Below are 17,082 nucleotides of genomic sequence, written 5' to 3'. Positions count from 1 at the left end.
ATTGTGTATTCTATATATACTTTATTTTCTATTACATTTTTATTTATTATTATTATTATTATTATTTATTCAATTTTAATAATATTTTATTATTATCTATGTCTTGTTGCTGTTTTTGTATTGTTGTGCACTGGAAGCTTCTGTCACCAAGACAAATTCCTTGTATGTGTAAGCATACTTGGCAATAGAGCTCATTCTGATTCTGAACTAGTTTACAGAATCATAGGGGAATCAGGGATGACAAGGCTCAGAAATGCAGTGATACATAGAATACTTATTAATTACATTCAAATGATATTGGCCAACTAATTAATAATTGAACTAAATGTCATTAATCATGGACATTGCTTGAGAGGAAGGTACCTCAGAGGGCAGTAACCCAAGATAACCCAAAATTACATCTTCTGAAGAAAATGTGGTGCTTGCCCATGCAAAGCCTGCTGTCACAATGCTAATGGGTGGTTGCCTATGGTGTTATGGGGTTGCAGTGGTGTTTGTAAGCTAGTGTTGCCAATGCCAGCTGTCCCATATTAGTCAAGACATCCCATATTAGCCCATATTTTGGCCAAATGAAGACGTTCTAATATACGGGACGCCTATTGTTGAAGCAGCAAAATGCTCAAGTGGGACACACCCCCCAAACTATTATTATTATTTATTATGATTTTGGTATTCTAAGTGTAAATTTACCACACAAATGCTGTGTCATAGTAACAACATGTGGCAACATCTAAGGCCTCATCCATTCAGTTACCTAGCATCATCACTTTCCAAAGTATGCTGTAATGGAGAACATTTTCAAAAGTCACCAATTTTCAAAAGTCACCATTTTCGCCGTTTCAGGTGTAAACATAGTAAAATCAATGTGCTTTCAAATTGAAAAATGTGTTTCCACCTCCCCATCTCCACCTTCACATTTTTAACACCTATACCAATTATTATTTAACATAGTCTTTCTATTTCTTTCTTTAGTCAGATAGTCCGGGAGGATTTCAGAGCTCAAGCCCAGCCCTGTGCTCGAAACCCTCCATTATGGACAGCACACCAAATCCTTTTACAGGACTACATATATAAACCAGTGAACTTGTGAAATCCTTATTAGTGTGGACATGGCCTAAAAAAAATTTTTATTCCAGTAATTCCAGTCAAAAATGTTGTTTAATATGACTGAAACAACCTGATTTTCCACCAACAAAAGTCATTTTTATGGGTAAATGAAGTAATCTAATTTTTGATATGATGTAATGTATGCACTGTGGACTGGCATCCAACATGTTAAGAGAAGGGCTGAAATTTGCTTCATGGTTTTTTTTCTACACTTGGCTGAAGCTGTTGTGCCCTCCACGGGGAACTCAGACTAATCATGGGGGGAATGAGGGTCTGCTCATGCACAGGGAGCAAGATCAAGGGAATAATGGGATATTAGTGAGAATTAATCTTTTGGAGATCTGTTTTGACTGTCTGACATTTCAGCTCCTTTGATTTTTTACTATAACAAGGAAGTCAAGCCAAGCAAGAGTAACAGCCTTTAACATCAGCATCAATGTCACCATCAAACCACAGGAAATTACCTCACCAATCAGTAAGCTGAATGAAGACAGGTTTATTAAAATTGCATTCAGATGTAAGAATCATGTGAAACAATAGTTTTTGAAAAATAGCATATTTTTGTCAAGCACAGGCTATTGCATCTGACATACTTAAGATTTAATGCACACACACAGTGGAACCAAAAGGTATACAGACTTAGATCAGACTTAAAACAATAGTTTACACAAAAATTTAAATTTTCATAATTTACTCACCTGTATGTCATAACAAACCCAACTTTCTTTCTTCTGAAGAACACAAAAGATGTTTTAATAAATATTGTGGATTTTCTCAATAGCAGTTGATAGTGACTCGATGCAGTAGTCGATGCAGCTTGTGTGTGGTTTTGATAAAAATCCAAAAATCTTGTGTCACTTGCACATTCATGAGTACATGAGAGAAGAATCACACATGCAATGTCATTTATAATATTCCAAACTATATATATATGATTTTTGTTTTATTAAGCACATTTTAATTGAGAGATGCCCTTTGTGTGTGTGCGTGCGCACGTGCTTGTGTGTGAGAGAGAGAGAGTGTGTGTGTGTGTGTGTGTGTGTGTAAGAGTGGTTAAGACAGGTTACTGTTTATTGTGAATAACTGAAAGAGAGTTATGTGCAGGGTTAATATCAATGTTATGCATACCACAGCCCCCTGAGAAGACTATCCTGAATACAGACTGCCATTGTGGTTACCACCATTGCAAATAAACACTAAATTACTATTGCACTGGTGTTCCTCTTTAACCAGGAAGGTAACATTGCTACAGAGTTTAACAAGCATGGTGTGGGAAGCTGATGGGATGTGATATCTGTTACAAGAATGCAAAACTTAAGAACATTATTTTCATATTTATTACATTCCAATATAAAAGGAGAGCAGATTAATACCAACAATCTGGCCTTCAAACAAGAGATACATTTATAATTGTAATAGCTTAGCTATGTTGATTAAACTTGTCACTTGGCTGAGCCATATAAAAACACCAATAGACCATTTCAAGGACGTAAATAACAAAGGAATAAGAACGCTACTGCGCATGTCTTGCCCTGAAGCATTTCTGGTAGCTGCATTTTTATAACCCAGAACTGTCAAAGTAAAATGACTTGCGTGGACTTTTAGAGTCTAGCTAAAACAGAACAAACAAGATATGTGCAAAAACTGAAAATAAACAATGAGGTGTCATTACTGGATCCTGTAAATAACACATTTTCTCAAAGAACATCAAACGTTTACCTGAAGTGTATCGTATCGTAGTGTATCATAGTTTAGATGCTCACAATTATTTCCTCAGCGGAAAGGTAGGGAACATTGGATTGCTCCTATTATAATCAATGAAGCTGTTAATGCTGCAAGTGCATGAATTGCAGTCAAGGTACGTTTTTTTTTTTTTTTTTCATTATAAAAAAAAAAACTTTCCTTAAGTGTCTCTTTCTTCTGCTGTAGCTTCTATACTACTCCAGCTACTCTGTGAACTTGGCAGTGCAATACTGCAGATATTGTTGACTTTTGTGTGACAAATGGCATATGTTTCTCCTTTGTAAGTCGCTTTGGATAAAAGCGTCTGCTAAATGACTAAATGTAAATTACTTGCGCAGCTTCATTCATTATAATGGGAGCGATCTATAGTCACTTTTAAAGAGCATGTAAAGACATAATATTACTTAATTAGAGAGCTAAACTCTACCTATCAAACGCACTATTAGTTGGCAAAAATGTTGTACACCTACCAGAAATAAGATGTGTGCTACAGATGTTAGTACTGCACATACCCAGCTGTCTTGCTTCATTGCATCGATTCATGCATCCATTTGTGGTTGCTTTTTCTGAGATCTAACTACTTTAATTTCCGTTAGTTACAGGCATCCAGGGAGCATCCAGCCACCGAACAACATCGTCCACATTTTAATTATGATATTCTGTTACAGTCGTGTTTACGTTAGTAACATTAATAATGTTAAAATCACTATTAATGAAGTGTGCCTCCCGCTGTTGTTTTGAATGAGTTTGACAACAAGTAGGAAATGTTCAAGGGACAAAGACGTCACTTCCTTAAACAGATGAAAAGTCCTTGAAATGTTCAATAGCTGTCTCTCGTTTCGAAGGCTGCCTCCTATGGAGGTCACATTTGTCGGCCGCATACATCATCGAGGCTGTCTCATTCCAGAAAAGTGAGTAGGACACTCCGAATGCAGGCTTCGAATGCGACCTCCTTTCGCGGGAATTCGGAGGATGCATGAGGTGTATCCTTTGTGGACACACAACCCACAATTCTTTGCTTCAACAGAAATGTCTAAAAAAAAATGACGCCAATTTGCCCATAAATATGATGTTCAAACGTAAGTAATGTTAATTTCCAAGCTGAAGTACCTCAGTAGATGGGTGCAGAGTATATAATATGTATAATTATAGTAATATATAATGAAAATGAAGTATTATAAACTAAAAGTACACCTGTAACATCTATTTTCTTTTCTATCTACATCATTATAACTCTCCAAAAATGTACCTCATACCCTCCTTTCCAAAGGGACTTTGTTCCCTTCTCACTCATAGCGCTCGTGCCTGTTAAAGAGTGGCATGCTGTCATAGCAACCATGATAAGTTCATGATAAGTTCATGATGATTCTAATTGCCTGTTTTGTATTTCTGGTCTCGAGACGCCAAGTAAATACTGCCAAAACGAGCAATCCAGAGGAGAACAACAACCATTTAAGTGTTGCTTAGTGTAAAAATGAATTTCAGGCTCAACTTGTGCAGTTGTTGGCTGTCATAATTAATGATATCAATGTAACTAAACTTGGACCATCTCTTCACGTCATCTGCACACTCAGGTGAGGCACTGTCTATAAAAAGAACGGTCATCTTGACTATCGGCATGTTTTTTGACAATTTTTACAAATGTAATACCGTAAACATTACATTACCCGCTAAAAATATATGCCGATGCAAGTGAACAAACTGGAGATCGGAAATTGAAAAGTCAAATCGTGGAACACTTCTGCATTCAAGAAAAAGGTGGATATTAAAGGTGCTGTAAGCACTTTTAGAGTTCTGAAACTTTCACGTGACTGAGCTGTTGAATCAGCCATGCCCCTCGTTCCAAAACCCCGCCCTCCAAAGATAATTTTGAGACCAAAACTGAGCAAAAGAGCAGCATTGTTTGTTCCTGTGGCTGTCAAATTCAACATTGGCACAATAGCGCCCTCAACTTTATGAACAATCCTCAATGATCCGCTTCAAATGAGAACAAGTAAAATGATTGACAGGTGAATAGCGTCAATGTCCGTGGACACGTTTTTGTTTGCTGTTTACAAAGTCTACAGCTGTCACAGAGATATCTCAGGACACTTAATTCATTCATATCTTTAAAGGAGAAGGAAACATTTTTGCATACTTATTCATGAAAAGAATTACTAATAGCACCTTTAAGATATCAGTAATGTTTTTTTTTTTTTTTTATCATAAATTATATGACTTCAACTGGCTGCCTGGTTCATTTTTCAGACTGTATATCGGCAACAGTTTATCACTGTTAGTGTGATGTCAGTGAATGAGCCTTTCAGTACTGTATTCCCTCATTACTCAGTTTAGTACATTCAGTTTAGTGTCTGTTATAGAGAGATTTCTAAAGCCTTGTTCGTTGAGTGACTCATCTCTTGGTTGGGCTACTTTGAGAATATCCACACAGACAAATTTCCGTTTGTCCAAGGTGCAGGTGTGCTTTCATTGTATGCTCTGTTAACAATGGAGAGATCAAAGAGTCAGAGTCTGCATGCTGTTTGTCTTGGACATCTGGACCAAAATGCGTGTATAGAGCATCAGTATAAAACGCAAGGTGTAATCTGTACTCTTTTGACAGAATGGTGTTTTCCAATGAGTTGTAGGAGCAATATTTTTTAAGCCATTTGAAATATAAAGTTATGTCATCTTTATGCGGCTGGAGAACATGAAGATTCTATGGGATGTAGAGATCTTTCCACAAATATTATTTCTATTCTGTAGCTTTGTTTATAAATTCTATCTATAAACATGATGTATTGAGGAGAATTTAAAGATGCTGGATCAGTGTCTTGCATCAGTTTGCAGTGAAAACATAATTGATTCCTTAAACAAGTCATCACATTGGTGTGTTTCCTGAGAATATCAGTTACAACGAGGTGTCATTATCACAAAAGTGAAGGTTGTAAAGCTGTACAGGATGTTCTTTGACCCTAACCAAAAGGAGATATATACTGTAAATACCGTCCTTCAAAGTTCTATTCTCTAGGTCAAGGTTAATACTGTATGTCCAAGCTGTAACTGTAATTTCAACATGATCTCGCGGGAATCTGCGAGTCGGTTTCAAATTATTTTACACCCAAATTTGGACCCAAAATGTCAAATTCCGAACAAGTGTCAGTACACGCAAATGTTTAAGCTCTGGAAATCGCCCACGCCATGCCTGAATTACTACTCAAATATTTCAGAAACTTGGATGCACTATACCATTGATGTCACGTCCCTTCAAAGAAGGAATTGAAGGAACGAATTGTGCTTGCATCGTGTGAGGTCTGCGAGATGTCCATGCGTAAACTTGTAGTTCCAAATTTGGCCACTGGGGGCAGTTTGGAAAATCGGAAAGCATAGACTGATTTTAGCAGACAAAGAAAACTTCATCCTGACTGTGGTTTCCTGTGAGATCAGTCAAGAAAAATTTTGACTTTCACAAAGTTTGGCTGGTAAGGTTTCAAGAGGATCTATAAATGTCTGATTAGTCAAGTGGGTACCTTTGATCCAGAACCAATCAAATTTTATGATACTCATACTCAGGCTTTTAATGACCTTGTAACTTTATTTATTTGCTTTTAAGAAGAGTCACAGACACCTGTGCATACAAAATTATGGCCTTGGTTTAATGCTTTTTGTCTTGAAAGCAATACTACAGCAGTGATTAAATCAATAAAGGTATGAACTCTTGTTGGTTGTAACACCCATAGCACCAGAAACAAGTATAACAGAGCAGTGTTACCCTTACATTTTATTTCTTACCAAACTACAAAAGAAACAGATACAAAAAAACAACTCTAAAAGGTTTCTTGTGTTTTGTACTGGACTTACTGATGTCACCTGATATCAAAGCCATTCTTTGAACTGGACCTCTGTTATTCAACCTAACTGTTCTACTGAGCTAACTCTCAAAACTCCTGCCAAAATCTGGGCCTTTTGATTTGTAGATTTGGCTGTGTTTAGGTTTGGCTTGGGCACAGTCTCCATTCTCAGATTCATGAAGATAGAGGAGGACACTGTCTTCTCTCTGAGAGAGCCTTCTGAAGTATATCATTACCATTAACTTTTTTAGGGTTGCATTCCTTTTTAGTGCATATTAAGCTTATGCTACAGGTATTTATGGTCATCTTTATTTTAAAATTTGTATAAGCCAAATATCTTAAATGATACATTATAGGTGCACATAAACACTTATCATCATGTTTTACAGTGGTGTCCATTATAAGTTCCTCTCCGTTCACATTTTATATGAAAAGTTATGCCTATTTTTTACCATAGGCATTAATCTATACTGAGTATTTAAACTGCAGAAGAAGTAATTGTCTAAGACGACAGACTCTTTAAGAGCTCTGCACTGTGTGCTATGTCAGAGTCAGGCTGGTTTGGGGTGAATTGAAATGAACTGGCCTGAAATGATAAACCTCTTGTGGGCAGGTCTATGGCAGCCTTCTATTAAAGGACTCTTTGTTTACTGTTTGTTCCAGGTCATTTTAATTGACTAAAGTTGAAAGCCAGAGGACTAGCAGAAAAAAAAAAAAGCAATCCACCAGGAAAGCTTGAGCAGCTTGCTCACTTTGAGCATGGTGACCTATGTTTTGGATCACAGCAAACCTCTGAAATACGCTTATTCACATGCACCTCTTCAGATAGTGAACTAAACCCTCTAGATACCATTACAGTCTTAGCGATTTAAATAAAATGTTAAATACTGCTTTGCTGATGAGTTAAAATATGCATTTAAAAGATGCCAATCTTTACTCTAGTGAAGTTTTTTATTATTATTATCACCATGTGAACCAAGTTGAGTGGCTTCTAAAATTATTATATTATTATAAAATAATACTTAAAAGGCTGGAATGTCTTTGTACTTTCTAACAAAATATCAAACCAAGTAGCTGTTTTTAAAGAAAGATTAGTAGCACACTTTCCAATCAAACATTTCACAAAAATACGTTTGTTCAGTTTCAGAATTAAGACACTTTCTGGTTTAATGAACATAGTGAACGTTATGAACTCCACCTGTGGTTACTCTGCTAGGACACCTGTGTAAACTTCAGGGGAACTGACTGCATACATCCATTAAAAATTATTTTGAGATCAGTTGATAAAAAGTAATTCAAACATGGCTAAGAAAAGTGGCATTAGTTCTGTAAAAAGTTCTAGCACCAGTTGTTTGCAGATGCCACTTGACGTGGTATTTTGTATCTAATGCAATGACATTCAGATATTTTTAAGTGTGACTGAAGTGTCAAAACACTTTTTGGAGCCACTGTAGGTGGGATTGGCTGTAAAAATATTTAAATATAAAAATAGCATAATTTGAATTTAGAAATAAATAAAATAATTTAAAAAAAACTATTCACAAGAATAATAAGAATGCTAAGTGTGCTTCAATAATATGTTACATGTTATTTGATGTGCTTCTCAGTGCAGGTGGTTTCTGTAATGAAGTCTTGAGACATCATCTCTTTCCTCTCTGCCCAGAATGTGCCAACCTAATACTGAACTGAATCAACCTGGCCCTTTTCCTTTTGTCAAAAGATATCTTGGCATAGAAGGTCGCTATCCCATTCTCTATAAGGCAACCAGCACAATCATCTGCATCATACTACAGCTACTGTAGTGAACTATATGTTATCAGCCAAAGGATATAGCAGCCAATTGTGCTATTGGAAGGCATATTCTGTAATCACTTCTTAATTATGAGACTATCACATTATGAATCAAAATGTAATACGCTTGGACTTTCTCTCCTTTTGCAAAACTAAGGAAAATACAGTATTTCTGCTTTTAGGATCAACTGCTGTATATTATTTCAAGTTTAGAATTGCAGTTCTAATTTGTAGAGCCATACGATATATTTGTTGGATACATGACAGAAATTAGATTAGTACTTCCTTAAAAGGTTCAAGTGAGGACTCTCTTCATGCAGGAAACAAAGCATTAATAAGTATTTAGCCCTTTTCCATATGTTCTCCATTTTACTTATTTTCCATAACTTGGTGTATGACATAACTAAACAAAGACACCCTACAGTTTGTGCTATAATTTCATTATCACTGTAATTTAATGCAATATCAAGGCAGTTATTCTTGGCAAATATACAACCCCAATTCCGAAAAAGTTGGGACAAAATGAAAAATGCCAATAAAAACAAAAAGGAATGATTTGTAAATTATATTCAACCTTTGCTATATTCAAAGCACTACAGCTAAACATTAGATGATGGTTTACCTTGTGAATTTCATAGTTTTTTTGTTTTTGTTAATGTATAGTAATTTCAAATCAGATGATTGCAACACGCTCCAAAAACGTTGGGACAGTCGAGTGTTTACCACTGTGAAACATCACCATTTCTTCTAATATCACTTATTAAGCATTTAAGCATTCATCCAATATGCAGGTCTGCAGCTGCACAATTGTACGAGGTCTTTGTTACTGTATTGTGCACTTCATAATGCACCACACATTCTTCCTTTGTAGATGGTCAGGACTGCAGGCAGGCCAATCTAGCACTCGCACTCACTGCTTATTCGGCCAGTATATGGTTTGAAGTTGTCCTGCTGAAAGAACCGGGACGTCCCTGGAAAAGACGGTGCTGGATGGCAGTATTTGCTGTTCCAAAATTTGTACATATCTGTCTGCATTCATGGTGTTCTCACAAATGTGCGAGTTACCCATGCCATGGGCACTGACACACCCCTGGCCCATACAGACACTGGATTTTGTACCTGACACTAATAACAACTTGGATGGTCCTTTTCCTCTTTGGCCCAGATAATCGACTGTGTTTTTCAAAAACTATTTGAAATGTGGACTCATTGGACCAAAAAACACAGTTCCACTGTTCTACTTTCCATCTAAGATGAGACCGAGCCCAGAGAAGTCGGCAGCGCTTCTGGACAGTGTTGATGTATGGCTTCTGCTTTGCATAGTAAAGTCTTAACTTGCATCTGTGGATGCAGCGGTGAATAGTGTTGACTAACAATGGTTTACTAAAGTAATCCCAAGCCATGTTCATGATATCCATTACAGATGAAAGATGTTTTTTAAGACAGTGATGTCTGAGGGATCAGAGATCACATGCATTCAAATGGTTTTCGTCTTGCCCTTTATGCACATAGATTTGACCAGATTCCTTGAATCTTTTAACAAAATTTTGAACTGCAGAGGGTGAAATGCCCCAAATCCTTCCAATTTGTCTTTGGGGAACATTGTTCTCAAAGTGCTGGATTATTTGCTGAAGCATCTGTTGGTAAATTGACGAGTTTCGAATTATCCTTGCTCTTGAAGGACAAGGCTGTTTTTGGAGGCTCCTTATATACTATGACACAATTGCCTCACCTGTTTAACATCTCCTGTTCACATCGCCTTGTTATTTTAACTCGTCAAATTGTTATTAGTCTTAAATTGCCCCGTCTCAACTTTTTTGGAGCGTGTTGCAATCATCTGATTCGAAATTACTGTACATTGAAAAAAAACAAAAAAACGAAAGTCACAAGGTAAAACATCATTTAATGTTTAGTCGTAGTGCTTTCAATATAGAAAAGGGTGAATTTAATTTACAAATCATTCCTTTTTGTTTTTATTAGCATTTTTCATACTGTCCCAACTTTTTTGGAACTGGGGTTGTACTTCAAATTTTAAGGTGTAATTTGATTTTGACAGTCCTTGGAAGGTATACTCCAGAAATGTAATGGGTTGTACAGTAGTTACAGTCATTATGCTACAACACTTTGTACCTCTCAGGTTTTCCCCATTATTTACACAGCCTTGGCACAGTTGTGAATTCAGGTGCAATGTGCTTCCTCTTTGGCTAATGAACTCTGATTAAGTGTCCTGCCTATTGATTTTTTTGAGTCTCTTAATTTTCTCCTGTCGGACCGTGTCCGCCTCCAGAGAAGAGATCTCCATGAGCCTCTGAACGAAAGAGGCCGAGGCGCTCAGGAGTGGATCAGGGTAGGACTGAGCTGAAAAACAATAACCAGCCCACAGGTAATTAGATAAGAGCACAGTTTGCTTATTCAGGTTTACAAAGGTAACAGACAAAAGACTGGGGATTTCTATAGTCATCAAGAGTCTGGTGTGAAGTACATGAGGTGTGTGTGCATGTTGGGAGTGTGGTTAGAAGGTGTTAAGTAATGTTTGTAAGCTCTACGTAAAAAACACATGTACACGTGAAATTTATCAATGCTTACGTTCTGAATCTATTACAGGACTGAAGAGAGAGCTCTAACCTGTTGAACACTGAGCAAGCACCTTGAAGGGACACAAACTACACTATGTGCTACGTATTCTAAGCTAAGGAACTGACATAAATAAGCTTTTAACAATATGGTAACACTTTACAATAAGGTCCTATATGTTACCATTACTTAATGCATTAGGTATCATGGACTAACAATAAACAATTATCTTTACAGCATCAAGTTAGTTCATAACGCATTAAAGGAATATTCCGGGTTCAATACACGTTAAGCTCAATCGACAGCATTTGTGGCATAATATTGATTACCACAAAAAATTATTTAGAATCATCCCTCCTTTTCTTTAAAAAAACAGGAAAAAAAAGGGGTCTAATGAGGGTTTAAAGGCAGAAATGTGAAGTTTATAATTTTATAAAAGCACATACATTAATTCTTCTGTGAAAACTTCTGTAATTTTACTATCGTCTTAGAGTTTACAGCAATACGTTGTCATGGTAATGAAATTGGATATTAAGCGATTTTATCACACTCAAATCATGTTTACATGTATATTGTTTTCGCCTTGTGGCTATACTTTTGAAACGGTGAGTATTTTGATGTTTACAGATTGGCCCCATTCACTTCCATTGTAAGTGCCTCACAGTAACCCAGATTAATGCTTCTTTTTTTCTCACCTTTTCTTTTTTAAAGAAAAGGAGGGACGAGCGAAATAATTTTTTGTGGTATGCCACAAATGCTGACGATTGTGCTTAACTTGTATTGAACCAGGAATATTCCTTTAACTAGTTAAAGTGCCAGTTTTGATGTAAACAAATCTATGTAGAAATAAACATCAACCAAGAGTAATAATGCTTTAAAAGCATTGTTCATTGGTAGTTCATGTTAACTATTGTGTTAACTAATGTTAACGTAAACTATCTTTTTTTGGGTAGCTGGGTAGCTCAGTGGTAAAAGTTCGCTAGTTCGAATCCCAGGGCGTGCTGAGTGACTCCAGCCAGGTCTCCTAAGCAACCAAATTGGCCCAGTTGCTATGGAGGGTAGAGTCACATGGAGTAACCTCCTCTTGGTCGCCATAATGTGGTTTGTTCTCAGTGGGGCGTGTGGTGAGTTGAGCACGGATGCCACTGTGGATGGCATGAAGCCTCCACATGCGCTATGTCTCCGTGGCAACGTGGTCAACAAGCCACATGATAAGATGTGTGGGTTGATGGTCTCAGACGCGGAGGCAACTGGGATTTGTCCTCTGCCACCCAGATTGAGGAGAATCACTACGCGACCACAAGGACTTAAAAAGCACACTGGGAATTGGGCATCCAAATTGGGTGAAAAAAAAACAAAAAAACACACACATATTAGGTGACAATAAATCAGTTAATCATTAATAATGATGAAATGCTCACGTTTCTTGTTAGCACCAACAGTGAAGAGATTACGAGCTCTGCTTTTCATCCTTGATCTGAAAGAAAAGCATGAGAGAGTATGATTATGCATATCCAAATACAAGATCCATATACAGAAAATACACATAAAAATAGTGTGGTTGTTGTTACCTGTTTTTATAGTTTAGAGATAAACAGTGTTTTTCACTGACAGATGGAGTTGTGGCTGGTAACAGAACTGATGGAAATGAGGTAAGATAATCAGACCTGGAATTGGAGCAGAGAACATTAATCACTGGAAACAAAACATAATAGTATCACAGTACTCAAATATTAATGATAAACCCACCCAAAAATAAGTGGCTTTGGGTTGCTCTGAGAAAATTCTTTGCGGTGGGCAAATCTAGTAAAATTGTGAGACTGATAAACATGAAACTCCTGAGAGGGTAGACGTATTGTGGAGTTTTGTTTTATCAGAGCATTATCTGTTTGGAAAAATGAGAAACATTTCACTGGATGACATTTCACTTCACAGAGCTGTTGTAACATTTGTTGATTCAGAAAGCTAGCAACAGCAACATAGTTCAAGAACAGGTCTACGTAATACATAATCACTTTTATCTTAAATAAAAGCAATCTCTGCCCAAAAGGGTAGCTCCTTTAAACTTAATACTGGCAGATTACTGATTCAGACTATTAAATACTATTAAAATATATCCTCATCTCATGAATGTTCCTCATAACACTGAATTTGTCAATATGCTGCAATAATCTTCATGAGAATGTTGTGAGCACCATCTACTGGTGACCCAACTGAAATGACCAAATTACACTTTTGTTCCATCTCATCAAATAATGATGTGACTGCCTCTTAATCTGAATGCATACCATTAAACAGCTTTCTTTATTCTGATGTGTATACTATTAATGATAGAGCATACAAAATGTATAAACCTTCAATATCATTGGTGATGTACATTCCATTTCTCCACCTTCTATCAAATAAAAAATGTCGACCCGAAATATCACTGTCAGAAACATTGTTGACCGAGGTACATTTGGTCATTGCCGACTGGTCTTTGGCTAAAAGCGGAAGTAGAGTTCTGTGTAGTCAGAAAAATCAAAACATAAAAAATACATCTGGTCATTTTCTACAGCCCTTCATAAATTTAATCTAAACATGGTTTAGATCTAAACATTTAAAGGAACAGTTCACCCAAAAATGAAAATTCTCTCATCGATTACTCACCCTCATGCCATCCCAGATGTGTGACTTTCTTTCTTCTACTGAACACAAATCAAGATTTTTAGTAGAGTATCTCAGCTCTGTAGGTCCTCACAATGCAAGTGAATGGTGACCAGAACTTACAGGGTCCAAAAAGGACATTAAGGCAGCATAAAAGTGATCCATATGACCCCAGTGGTTTAATCCATGTCTTCAGAAGTGATATGATAGGTGTGGGTGAGAAACAGATCAATATTTAAGTCCTTTTTTAACTATAAATTCTCCTCCCTGCCCAGTGGGTGGTGATATGCACAAAGAATGTAAATCGGCAAAAACAAAAGAAAAATGTGGAAGTGGAAGTGAGATTTATAGTAAAAAATGGACTTAAATATTCTGAAGATATGGATTAAACCACTGGAGTTGTATGGATTAAATTTATGCTGCATGTATTTCCTTTCTGAAGCTTCAAAATTTTGGTCACCATTCACTTGCATTGTATAGACCTACAGAGCTGAAATATTCTTCTAAAAATCTTCATTTGTGATCTGCTGAAGAAAGAAAGTCATACACATCTGGGATGTCATGAGGGTGAGTAAATGATGAGAGAATTTTCAGTTTTGGGTGAACTATCCCTTTAATGTAAGACTTTTAAAAACACAAAATTAGCTTCATTCATAATGCATTTATGTAAGTGTGGCACAATTCATATATACCAAAGTATTTACATGGTGCACCAAAGTTCTTCCACAAATAACATGGTACTAATATGGTACAACATGGTGCCATTTCCAAAAAAACATGGTACATTTTTGTACGTGTACTCACCCCTCAATGTGTGGCTTTAGATCCTTGGAATCTAAATATCATAGTAGATCCGCATGTTAATAAAATAGACAGTTATCATGTATAACGTGTTTGAGGCTCATTTAACTTCTTTAATATCTAAGGTCTCAGAAGAAAAGATGAAGAAGAGATACTGTAAAGGAAAGTTTAGTGCCAACTCAACGCAAGCAACATAGATATCACTCACAGCTTAGGGAGCATGGGTATTTCTGTCTTGATGAGAATACTCTGAGCCTGGAATCACCAGCTGTGTTACTTCCAAACACTGGAAAACCTGAGATGTTGTTTGAAGGATAACTGGATAGCCCGTCTTTAAAGTCCTGGATGATCAGAGGAGCTTCAGCTGCTGGCTGTGACATCAGTTTAGCTTTAACGACGCTGGCGAAAGGCTTCATCTCAACTTTTAGACGTCAGTTAAACTATAGTCTCATTTTAGTCCATTTAAAAGTGTTAACATGAGTATTTACGTCCATCATGTCAATGTTAACGACCCGGTGAATGGTAGTGAAATAGATGGCAAAGGAACAAAACAAAGACGCTGCCAGTCCATTGCGTTACCGTTGCCGTAGTTACTGCTACCACGACCACGTGACACAGCAGTTTAATTACCTAAATATGACTATATGCTATTTGTTGGCCGCTATCAGATTACATTTTTATTATTTGCATTAAATATTATTTTACATGTGGAAAAATAAATACCCTGGGTAAATTCATGAATTTAAAAATGCTGAAGACAGCTCACTATCTTCTGTGCATGTACTCTAGTGCTTACAACTAATGTTGCAGAATTACTAAAACTTTCACTGATTACCGTCAAGCACACTGATAGATGTAAACGCGAACTACAATAATGATGCAATTACAACACTACGCCATAAGATGGCGACAATGTAAGGCTATTTTAAATTATGGCACAACTCCAATTTTTTTCTACGCGCACAGATTTCACTCTAGGTTCACTCATCATGAAGTCATTCAGATAATGTATGGTTTCACAGATCCATAAAAACGAGCTAGAGGTAAATTCAAGTTCTAATATACAGGGGGAAATGAGGATAACTCTGTAACCCATTCATTTGAAATTAAACAATTATGTGAGTGGCCTATGCTTATTTCTAAACATCTGAGAAAATTGCTCCTTGCTGGGCTACTTTATAATAGTTATCATTGAGCGAGTTGCAAAACTGTTTATAACTGAATCTGAAAATATAATAGAGAGGTGCGTACTGGATTACAGATAATAACACATCCATTCAGTGGCTTAACTTGGATTTTACACGCCCTAGTGCAAAGCACCTGCAGGGTACCTTTTCACCTTCCTTGGGGTTTTTCATTGCCCTCTGTCATTTTTAGCATTCCCTTTTGGCCAGCCATCGGGGGACCCCCTCTCACCCCGAGTCCTAGGGCAGTTACCCACCCTGCCCTCCATGTACTTAAGCCACTGCATCCAATAACACCTGACAGGTACAGAGGCTATAACTCAGTTTCTTAAAAATCACTCATAGAAACAAGACACTGAGACACAGATGCTCAAATACTTCACTCTTAGTTTTATCCAATGGTTTCTATGCAATAATATGTTCATGATGGAGCACATAGATTAAATCCTGTCTATAGTGTATGTTGGTGGCCTGCAGGGTCAGAAATTAAGAGGGGCTCAGGGCAAAAATGCCCCCGGAATTGAAAATGTGGGGGGGAAAAATGCCCTCATAATAAATTCTGTTTTTTATTTGTAACATCTGGTATAGTTCCTAATATTTTGTTTGAGTAGTTATATACTGTATAATGGAATTAAATATGAGCTAAATTTTATTTAATACAGTATTGAACATTTGTATTAATGAATTGTTTAAAATTGATGTATTTGAAATAAATGAATAAGACATGTCCTCATATGGTAAAATAAATGCCCCCAAAAATCAAATCCAGGGGGACAAATATTGCCCCTCAATGTAAAAATGAATTTATGACACTGGTGGGCTGAGAGATTCTATGTTTGCAGCAATCTGTTGAAATAATGGGATAAACCATGCCACAAATTATAAATGCTTGCAATGATTTGTTTATGTAAAAAAGTCACCGGAGCCATTCACAAAGTCATGCCTAATATAAAACCTTCTAGTAACATTGTTCATTGTAACAGGATGTCTCTGCTCTTTTCTTACCTGATGCTGAGCTTAAAGGGATAGTTCACCCAAAAATGAAAAACTCTCTAATCATTTACTCACCCTCATGCCATCCCAGACATGTATGACTTCTTTCTTCTGCAGATGACAAACAAAGATTTGTAGAAGAATATTTCAGCTCTATAGATCCATACAATGCAAGTGAATGGTGACCAAAACTTTGAATCTCCAAAAGCACATAATGGCAGCATAAAAGTAATCAATAAGACCCCAGTGGTAAAATATCTTCAGAAGCTATATGATAGGTGTAAGTGAGAAAAAGATCAGTATTTAAGGCCTCTCTCTCTCTCTCTCTCTCTCTCTCTCTCTCTCTCTCTCTCTCTCTCTCTCTATATATATATATTTACTATAAATTCTCCTCTCTGCTCAGTAGGTGTCCA

At 36.7% G+C, this 17,082-nt stretch overlaps 1 protein-coding gene across 1 annotated transcript; it reads right to left on the bottom strand.

The window, feature by feature from the left end:
* Window positions 1–10,530: 10,530 nt before the first annotated feature.
* On the bottom strand, window positions 10,531–14,954 carry si:ch211-171b20.3 (uncharacterized). Its single transcript, XM_051686981.1, has 7 exons — window positions 14,701–14,954; window positions 14,496–14,526; window positions 13,400–13,548; window positions 12,795–12,930; window positions 12,617–12,712; window positions 12,467–12,522; window positions 10,531–10,829 (listed from the first exon to the last, which is right to left on the bottom strand). Exons 1-7 carry the CDS (start codon window positions 14,906–14,908, stop codon window positions 10,690–10,692), a joined length of 816 nt encoding a protein of 271 aa, XP_051542941.1. The 5' UTR covers window positions 14,909–14,954; the 3' UTR covers window positions 10,531–10,689.
* Window positions 14,955–17,082: the final 2,128 nt, after the last annotated feature.

The sequence above is a fragment of the Myxocyprinus asiaticus genome, chromosome 44 (assembly GCF_019703515.2).
Source record: "Myxocyprinus asiaticus isolate MX2 ecotype Aquarium Trade chromosome 44, UBuf_Myxa_2, whole genome shotgun sequence".
In the NCBI taxonomy this organism is placed as follows: Eukaryota; Metazoa; Chordata; class Actinopteri; order Cypriniformes; family Catostomidae; genus Myxocyprinus; species Myxocyprinus asiaticus.
This window is presented reverse-complemented; position numbering and strand designations above follow the sequence as displayed.

What these genes read in the sequence shown, in the direction of transcription:
- si:ch211-171b20.3 (XM_051686981.1), bottom strand. Translation starts at nt 14,908, where the DNA reads ATGAAGCCTTTCGCCAGCGTCGTTAAAGCTAAACTGATGTCACAGCCA. An exon ending in CTAAAGCCACACATTGAGGG is followed by an intron (nt 13,549 to 14,495) that starts GTGAGTACACGT and finishes CTGACTACACAG; the next exon opens with AACTCTACTTCCGCTTTTAG. An exon ending in CATCACCAATGATATTGAAG is followed by an intron (nt 12,931 to 13,399) that starts GTTTATACATTT and finishes TTTTCCAAACAG; the next exon opens with ATAATGCTCTGATAAAACAA.